At 35.9% G+C, this 10,468-nt stretch overlaps 1 protein-coding gene across 2 annotated transcripts; it reads right to left on the reverse strand.

Annotated features, from left to right (window-relative positions):
* On the reverse strand, positions 1,439-8,217 carry LOC104700372 (serine/threonine-protein kinase EDR1-like). Of its 2 annotated transcripts, none has more exons than XM_010415885.2 (17): positions 8,112-8,217; positions 7,111-7,519; positions 6,775-6,972; positions 6,272-6,460; positions 5,854-6,104; positions 5,628-5,741; positions 5,459-5,551; positions 5,190-5,285; positions 4,837-4,914; positions 4,363-4,450; positions 3,976-4,213; positions 3,246-3,369; positions 3,124-3,143; positions 2,873-3,029; positions 2,188-2,476; positions 2,003-2,075; positions 1,439-1,881 (listed from the first exon to the last, which is right to left on the reverse strand). In XM_010415885.2, exons 2-17 carry the CDS (start codon positions 7,369-7,371, stop codon positions 1,799-1,801), a joined length of 2,352 nt encoding a protein of 783 aa, XP_010414187.1. In that variant the 5' UTR covers positions 7,372-7,519; positions 8,112-8,217; the 3' UTR covers positions 1,439-1,798. The 2 variants fall into 2 exon arrangements, with proteins under 2 accessions (XP_010414187.1, XP_010414189.1); XM_010415887.2 differs by having other exon boundaries at positions 7,111-7,524.

A 10,468-nucleotide genomic window follows, 5' to 3' on the forward strand; every position in this document is an offset into this window, starting at 1 on the left:
ACACCGCCACCTTGAGTTTCGTATTCGTCATCCTTCTTATCAGATCTGACAGACGAAGCCTGAACCTTGCTCTGATACCAATTTGTTATGATTGAATTCGCCGATTTAGGTTTTCTCAGATCAGAATAGAAACGAAGAAATTAAAGCGAGAAAGAACACACACACGATTTAACGAGTTTGATTAACCGATGTGGTTAACCTACGTCTCGCCGGAGTTTGATCTCCGGAATCCACTAACTCAGCTCGAACTTGAGCTTATCACGTCTGTTACAAGATCTCTCCGATCTACTCTCTCTCTTTCTCTTTACAATCTTTTTTTCTCTTCTGTTACAAATACGAATGAATCATAAAAGGAAGAAGAAGAGACGAGATACGTATAGGTGTAACAACCCTTCTCATGTGCAAAGCGTGTAGAATAGCCGAAAGAAGAGAAGACGCGTGGCACAACCTTAGCGGATCACATAACCTAAACCGGATCTGAATAAACCCTCGGTTATCTGGCTTAACCAACCAATTCAAGAGAATTAATCTCTTACCAATCTCATACTACAACTTTCAATGAGAAAGACATAAAACATGGTTTTACTATTTGGAAGAACAAAAAAAAAGCTCTGCTGCCACAGATTTTCATTAAATTAGAAAATATTGTAGAAAATACTAGTATATTAGTTGTAATTACATTGTTAAGATTAAAAAAAAATCAACGTATAGATAGGTTAAATAAAAAAAAATAATGAAGATGAAGGCTAATTTTTCTATTAATTTGGGCTAAGTTGTAAATATTCCATTTGACATGGGTTCACGTCTTCCGACACTTACAAACTGAAACTGGAGCTGATAGTGCTTGTCGACCAATCTCTTTATCATTATACTGGATGATTGACCCGATCATATCTCAGATTTTGTTTGAAGCATAACAAGTTAACAACATAAAGACAAAATTTTAATAATAATAATAATAATAATTTTTAAAAAAGAATATTATGACATGAATTTAGTAAATTTAAGCAAAAATAACTAAAAGTAAACTCTTATGTTATGTGTATATTATTTACTCATGTGTAGGCAGCTAGGAAATCATCACAGGGTCAAAGACAAATTATTGGGATCAATTATGTGATCTAAAAATTTTACCTGAGTCAATTGTGCTATTTTACATGGGTCAATTTGATTTTTTTTTCTTAAAATTTCAGCTAAATTTAAAAATTTCACCCACATGCTTACACCCTATCTCCGCCACTGTGTGTACGTGTATTAAGGACTTAATGGTACATATGTGAGTCCATAAAGTCGGATTATCGAACGCTTGAACACGAGATAAAAGAATATTGAAATTGAAAAAAAAAAAAAAAGAAAAGAACACGAGATAAATGAAGAAAGAAAGTGGCCAAGACACGAGAGAGAAAGTGGGTGAAACAAGAGTGGAGACAATACAAAATTACAAATCAAAGACCTCTTTATTTTTCCAAAACAAAGAATAGTGTATATATTTTCTTACAAATAGACCAAAATGCTCTTTCAAGAACCAACAAAAAGAACACTCACTGCCTGTAAGACCATGAATCAAACCAGAGGCAGCTTAAAGACATGCTTGTTTCTGTCCTACATTTGGTGCCTCTGCCTGTTCCACAGCTATCCACACTGAACTATGAATTTCTCTCATTTTAGTATCCTCTAAGTTCTCTTCATCTTTATAGTTATGCCGGTTGATAATTTAAGCGCAGTGATTTATAAAGAAGCTGGGCTGCTTTTTGAGCCAAAACATCTTCAGTTCATTATCCCCGAAAAAGAATTGGTGTTAGCACAGCGTGTACTCACAATCGAGCAAGCCTCTTAGTATCTCTTCACAGTTTGGGCGTTCTTCAGGCTCTGCCCAACAATCTGCAGAGAATATATATATATGGTGGTTAACTTTACTCAGACTGTAGCAGTTGAGAAACATGAGAGAATAGACAAAAAGATCGATTTAAGTTCAGAAACATGGTCTTCAACAACATTAAACCTGCAATTAATTTGCTGAGTGGACCTTCCGGAATCTCCAAACGTGACCCTTCATGCGCAACAGCAAAGACAACCTAAGAGACAACATTCTATCAGTAATCAAATTCACATTTCAAACAAATGAAATTATTTACCCTGAACAAAGTGGTGAATGAGAGAATAGACATATGGTACAGCATATTATACCTTCTCAGGTGGAACTCCTTCCCATGGTTTACGTAAAGTAGAAAGTTCCCACATTATGACCCCAAGACTAAAGATATCACATTTCTCTGTAAAAGGTTTGTTGCGAATGAGTTCTGGAGCCATCCACTCTGGTGTGCCAGCAGATGAAGTGTCCTTCATGTTTTCATCAGTCATTATTCTTGAGAGCCCAAAATCACAGATCTTGACTGTCCAATGTTTGTCCACTAGACAGTTGGCACTTTTTAGGTCACGGTGAACTATCTTCATCCGGTGTATGCACATCAAACCCCTTATGAAATACAGAACAGCATGAGATAAGCATATGTAGCTTAAAACATATAATCAAGGGAAATATGCAAGGAATCACAGAACAAAACAAATTATGTGACTTGATCCCTGTTTCTCATGTATAAGAGTGTAACTGAGCCTATCTTTCTTCAGTGGAAGTCATTTATGTTTTTGCTCACTCCACTAAGATAAAATTAATACTTAATAAGGAACTGATAACTAAAAAGAAAGATGACAGAAGCCACAAGTAGTCAGTGGTGCACCCTAATATATATCATAGTTCATGCGTTCTGAATGCAAATTCTGCTAATCCTCAGAGACTCACAAACCATGATCCACACTTTCATGAACATCAAAGGCAAACAAGGAACAAAACAAATTGAAGCAAGCTATGTACCTGCAGATGTCTCTTAGCATCCTGAGCCTTCTGTGCCAGCTAAGTTTCTTCTTTTGACCACTCATGTGGATCAAATAATACAAAGATCCCAGCTCCATGTATTCCGTGATCATGGATAAGCGTGGAGGTTTTGTGCATGCACCCAGAAATAATACAACTGCAACATAGATCACGAGTCACAACTTATTTGTTAATTACTTGTTTACGATGACAAGATAAAAAGCGAGGGGACATAAGGAAAAGAAAATCACCATTTGGGTGGCGAACACGGCTATAGAGAGAACCGCAGATGCCAGAGCAAACATGCAAAACCATTAGTAGATGTACACAGGGTTTGATTCAAGAATGACCAAGAATTTGGTAACAAATATACCTGAGAATTGATATCTCATTGCAGAAATCTTCCATGTTTTCAGCAGTAAGATCTTGCTCGAGAAACAATTTGATTGCAACATCTGTGCCATTCCATACTCCGCGAAAAACTTCACCAAAAAACCCTAGATACAAAATATAAGACAATGTTTCTTTACTTGAAATTTTTGAGATTTAGTTAATATGGACAAACAGAGAATCAACATAACACAGATGTTCTTGGATTTGCAAAAGATGTTGGACATGGCAGACAATATAAGCCTCATTCCTCATTTATCTATAGTTAGATTACAGAAGGATCATGTGTCCGTGATCAAAAGAATATTTGCAGACAACACTCTTGTGTGAAGGCAAGAATACAGCCATCTTTTGCTGTATTACCAATTGGATTTCTAAAAAGATTTCAGATTTTTCAAAAATATGGCACAACGATTCCCTGTGATGTTTACAGTATATAGTAGATTATAAAAGATCAACTGTAGATATTACAAGTTTTTTGCTACAACTAAGAAATTGCTTTTTTTTGTCTAGATAAACTGTCGTTCTTTTTTTCTTTGGTCAGAAAATTGTCTTTGTTTATGCTTTTCTTTATGACAAATACATCAAATTTTAGGGATCCGTGATTAAAACTAATTGGCAAGTAAAAATAACTTAAATTCGCTTAACTAACTGAAAATGAACTCAAACCTACATTTTCTAAATCAGTTAGTAGTAAATTTACAGTAACTTACCTATTCCCACCCGAGTTCCAACAGTCAGCTCTGAGAAGTCAATGTCCCATTCTTGATAGGGTAATAAAGGCTGATTCTGCAATGTGGAAGACTCAACCACTTTATTCCATGTATCCTTGACGGCAAATTCTGAAGGCCCTCTTCGTCCAAATGTTTGACACCTGTAAGCATGGGGAGATGACGGCAATGACATTGTCTTCTTAGAATTTAACTCATCATCAAGATGTAGACCAGACACCTGAGAAAACACAAACAAAAATCACAAGAAATTTAGAGTTACGAGCTAATAGATTCAATATCTTGTGCAGAGACCCTCTGGAGCAACTGAGAACTTTTAGACTGGTTAAACAATGGGAAAAATTTATGGATATCTGAGCTCAAACTTACATTGTTATCGATACCTGAGCTGTTTTCATCCTCTCGGCCTTGCAAGAGACGGTTTTGCTTTGATTTCTCATACATTTCTCGTACAGCGCTTCAATATTTTGAAACATCAAAGTCAATAATAAGCAAATCATAAAATTACAGGTAACTCCTCATGAGTTCTTTCTCACGATTCTCAGTATCATTATGACAAAGTCAAGAGTACCATCAAATGGGTTACAGCTTTTATGACTATGAGGGTAAAGATATAGATCCATGTTCATCATATTACCATCTTACAGAAACCTAATCATCTTAGAGTTTGGTGATTGCAGTTTTGCATTCTAAATAACTCATCCCATAAATTCAAAATAGTTGACCAACTTAGATTAACAAGAATAAACTCCAATAAAGAGCCTTCAACATGCAAGCTGATAATGACACAAATGCTGCTAAACGATGAAAGAAGAAACAATGCACAAGGATGAAAATACCAACCTTGCAATGTCATCCCCAATCTCTGGTGTGATCCTAAAACTTCGCCGTCTAGTTTTACGAATTTCTGATGTGGATGAACTGTTTGAGAGCTAGATAATATTAAAAATTGCTTACATAGCCAATCAAATATACATATTGTGTAGGCATCTAGTGATAATCAGATCAGAATCCTGACAAACAATGCAAGATTTGTAAATATTAATATATCACTGCATTAAAATGAAAAACACAGACCAATACTGATCCTTGAGCTGTCGTCATTTTAAAATATAAAAGCAAATATGAAAAATCCAACACAGATTGATCGATCCTGTAAAAATATTTTGGCGTGTACTACAATAAGAATGAGCTACCTTGAAGGAGATGCATCACCAGCGTAATCCCTACATGAATTCCTGCCAGCACTCAATATTGATCGTCCACGTGATCGCATAGATGGGTGTTCTGGGCTGCAAATGTAACAAATGGCCAACTTTCATCAGTTGGGTTATAGAGAAAACAAGGTAAACCCTTACAAGAAACACTTAATACAACTCATACAGAATCGCGAATCACACTGGCCCGGATAGATTTTTATAAGGATATTTAAATATGGAAGCAACAAAAATGAGCCCGAAAAAACCTTGAGCTAGCTGTTCTCTGTTCGGCAATCACTTTTCTGCGGCTACGTCTCCAGAATACAGTGGCAACATTTGGTTCACTGTGTGAGGTGTTGCTGAAGGAAGAAAAGCACATTTTTATCATACCAATCATTGTACTGATTCCATTATACAACTTGTCATAATAGTTACCTCAATTTCCTTTCAATAGCAGGTCTGAGCATCAAATTACGCAGTGATGAACCGGATGCATTTGGATATCCTTCTAACTTCCGATGAAATTGAAGGTTTTCATCTTTTTCTGTACTGTAGCATAGGAAACGATTTATCACTCCAGGGCAAGCTTATCACAAAAAATGTTCTAGAATGATCTTACTGTAATATGCTTTAGAAAGAAAATCACACAACGGAAGCCGACCTCTCAAGATCTCTTCTCTCATATAAAGGACTATTTGGCTCCAGAGGTGAGTCACAAGAGTCGTTTTCTGCAGAATCACTCTCTCCAGCAGGTGAGATATGTGACATGAAAATTGCCTTGGCTGATCGTGGTACCAACTGACCAGGAAACCGAATTAGATCAACAAGTAGTTCAACGGAATTCAGCACAACTATAACAGACATGTGTTTGTTAGAGTCCATGCAATCCACAGTCCCATCACTAGGCAGACCCTGCTCACGTGAATCAAAAGGGAAACTGAGTTCTGTAAAAGACATATAGCATAATATCCAATCATCTAGAATAGAAGAGCATGTCACTGCAAATTTTATTTTTTGCAACATATCCAAAAATGCTGGTAAAGAAAGCAAAAAATGAAACATCAGAAACTAAGGCTCACCACCACCAGCCGACTTTCGAGTCCTACAGTATCAGCTAAAACTTTGAACAAAATTGCTCGAGCTCGACAACAACCACGCTTAATTTGGCCAAGCAACTGAGCACCATGGTTTTCAAACAAGAACGCATTTTCCTCTAGAGCAAGTTTTGAAGGGCTTTCCAGTGTTGGACGTTTGTAAAAGTCAGATACCTGTTTGAGGAGAATGGATTTTATAGGTAAAAGGGCACTAACAAACATAGAACTTTACATCAACTTCCAACCAGAGCCACACATGAAATATATCTCATTGTTGCATAGGACAGGTCATTGCTAAAACAACTGCATGATGACATCAACTCCCTTTTCGTTATTAATAAAAACAGAAATTGAGGTAATAGTATATCAACGGCAGAAAGTGCAATAAAACATAACAGTGGACACGGTTTAAGAAATAAATGCCCAACTACGAGCATATGCAATGCGGAACTGTGACAAAGAGGGAAGATTCATTACAGAATTCCTACCGTTCCAGCTATTTTCTTGATCACCAAAGCAGGATTTGAGCCGCTGACAAGTGTAGTGATCAATTGCTTTAGCATTGCGAGCTTCTTATCTTTTTGAAAATCAACAAGAATAACTTCAATTCTGACACCTTCCTCTCCCAAAGCATGAAGCTCACTCGGAGTAGGTAGCCTATTATAAAGTTCCTTTACTCTCTTATCCTGGAGCAAAAATTTACATCAGAACCTGTATCTTCCTACTAAGAGAGATCCCTAAAGGCAGGAAAGCCAGCGTTCCATAAGACAAGAACACAAGCGAAGAAAATAAGAAAAAAAACTGAAAACGAAAATATCGCTCACCGGAACAACTGAGTAGAAGCCATTAGGAATAGGTTCAGAGAGCATTCCGGTATCCCAAAGATGCTGTGATGCTCTCTGACCAGGAGAGCAATCCTGGTCAACACTTCTAGGGGAATCCTTACTCAAAGCTTCACCTTGAGGTTCAAAAGAAAGCGACTTAACCCTTTCAGCAAGTTCTGAAGGCCAACATGTAGCAGCAGCAGCACTTGAAGAAGATCCCTGCTGTGTAGGACTTGATGATTCATCTCGTCTCTCTTCCATCTCTCTCTCTCAGATAATTCGGTATATTATTTTATTTCTTTTAGTATCAAAATTTTCTTCCTTCACCATCTCTTACCCCATAAGAGGCTTTCTAAATCGAGAACAATACTTTGGTTGGTGTAGAATCTGACCCATCTGCTCTTGTTTTCTGCACTAAATGAGAAAAAGACATGTAACCTTTTGTTAGACAGAGAAATTAGCTGAAAATGTAAAATCTGTAAAACGAGGTTTGTAATTTGCCCCCAACTAAGATTGGTTAAAACGAGCAAGCAAAACCAAGAAGAAGACTCTCACAACACACTGTAGTCATAAAAGCAAAAAACTTTATGTCATCAATTCGTTTAAAATTGGCCCACAGACTTAAATATCAAGAAAAGATTCGACATTTACCTCAAACCCGCACAAAAAGGTACCAAATTTTTAATCCTAATTCTATCTGTATGACACATTCATTTCACATCAAAGAGCCAACAACAACAACACAAATGCCAAATTACAAAGGACACTCCAAAAAAATTTCTCTTAAACGCTTAACTCTATAACAAACGAGAGAACACTAACGAAACCCTCATATTCATCAAACCCACATTACAGATAACAAATTCAATGACCGAGAAAAACGCATCCGTATGATTCAATCAAAAAAAAAAAAAAAGCAACCCTATAATTAAAGATCAAAATAGAAAGAAATAAATGTGAAAAAAAAAAATGGGATCGGAGAGGATGAGAATCGATAATACCGGAGATAACAATGTGGACTCAGAGCATAATCGGAGAAGGCTTCGCTCTTTGTCTGAGGAAGAAGAAGAAGAAGAAGGAGGAGGAAGGATCACGTGGGAAGGAAGGAGATAGTGAAGAGAGATGGGGGAGGGAGGTCACGTGACATTTGGGGTAATCCAGCTGGCGATGGGCTGTTGGGCCTATCGACTGTCTCATATGCTTCCAAGTCAATGCTTCCTCTTATTGGACCCTACTTTATTTATTCATATACGTTACTCTTTTCTATATTTATGTATTTAATATCTTACTAGTGACAATTTTATACTATATATTACAAAAAAAAAGTAAAGTATCAGAAATTTTTTTTTTAATTATGTGGGGAAATTACTATATATATTTCTAGTACAAAATTCACTATAGGAGTTTGAGATTCCTAAAGAAAAAAAAATAAGAGAAAAGTGAAAAAAGAAGAAATGAAAGGTACAGGTACTGTCTCTCTGTGTACGAGTGTGTACGACTAGGACGAATCACAGAGAGAAACTGTCGGCAAATGGACGTTAAAAACAAAATTGACGCACGTGCCAGATGAGACCTCCTCACGCGTCTTTCCCCCTCTTTTACAATAAATATCTTTTCTGTTCATCTTAATAATACTAGCGGTACTCCCTAATTGACAATAACACGTCTAAATTAATTAAGCGCTTCAAAAGATGCGTCGAAGCGAGTTGGCTGAGATACTTGAACTTGAACAGAGACCAAAACGCAGTAAACTCTCACAGCCGACGACCTTTAGATCTTTCAACCACTGCCATGGGACACTCCCATAGATTGACTGCCGGAAAATATCACATGTTTTTGAAAGTTTTTTGTTTTTTGTTTTTTTTGTATAAATTGTGGGTATGCCAAATAAATTATGAAGTTAAAAAATAGCTTGGTTTGGGCCATGAGAACTTCAGTTCTAAAGCCTTTGGCCCATTTGTAAGGTCATTTCGACTTATCCTTCGCGGCAAATATAACAATCTTTATATGGTTGTTCGTTCTTTTCAACACTTTATTTTATTTCAGCGTAAACTTAATTATGACAACTACAGTAGTATATAGACGTACATACACATTTTAGATTTGTTCTTCTTTCAAACATGTCAACTCCGTGTAGGAGAACATTTTTATTTTGAATTTTGGGGAGGTACTATATGATATGGTGGTATCCTGTAATATGGACTTACACGGATGTATTTATTATTCCATCCAAATCTAAAAGATAAGAAACCTGTTAACAATTTATTCAATTTCCGCTTCACCTGCTTAAGTCAAACTGCATAATAGTAATAACTATCACTGCAAAAAAAAATCATTGGGAAAAAACAAAAACTAAAATGAGAGGAAGATTTTAAAAGATAAGAAAGAGAGACCAAAGGACGTGACGTACATCACTGTCTTTACCTCATTTATTTCTTTGTGTATTAACTGCTTATCCGTGGATGCTTCAGTTAAATTTTCAAGAATTCAAGTCCTATATATGCTGGATTTTTTATAACTTGAAATTTTTTTTATAGAAAGGTTTTATGAATTCAACGTGAAGTCACAGTGTAGCACTATACTTACCAGCCGTTTTGAACATCTTATACCAATTTTTTTGGGTTAAAAGTGTAAACACATCGTATAACCTTTCTAAACTAGTATTAAGAGAAACATTCCAGATAAATGTAGTATTTTAAAGGCTCGGACTACGAAAGAAATTTGGCTGTAATAAGTGGACCACCAGACCAGATACGTCGGTCATATTCGAAAAGGAGTAATTTATTAGTAAAATAGTAGATTTTTTTTGGGTTTAATAGTGCAACTTCACCATCACGGATTACGCACGTCAATAAATACCAAAAATACAAAATGTAAAGTAACCGATGACCACACCACTCCTCCTCACATGATTCACTGACGAAAGAATTGAGATCTGATGACTCTATTAACTAAACCACCCCCCAAGTCTTTACGATTTTTATTTATAAAAAAATCATCATATAGAACAAAACCAAGATGCTTTGTTTTACAGAATTTAGTTTTCTTTATCTAACAAAAGAGTATGGCTAGTAAATATAGTGTAATTTCGATCTCTACTAATTACTAAAAAAAGAGTTATAGCGAAGAAAAAAAAATGAATTTTGTTAACTTTTCGCAAACCTTAGACTCGTACATATACCTCATTTCCCAAAAAGAAGAAGTGTAAAGTAACGTATGATTAGTTGGAAATATAAGTAACGTATGTTAGAAAAAGGTTCTTTTCTTTCTTGTTTTGGTCACTACTCTCTATTTGTTTATATATAAATATCTGACAACCTAGCACCAGATTTATTCTTCTTTTTTTTTTTTTTTTGTT

Source organism: Camelina sativa, chromosome 7 (genome assembly GCF_000633955.1).
Source record: "Camelina sativa cultivar DH55 chromosome 7, Cs, whole genome shotgun sequence".
NCBI lineage: Eukaryota > Viridiplantae > Streptophyta > Magnoliopsida > Brassicales > Brassicaceae > Camelina > Camelina sativa.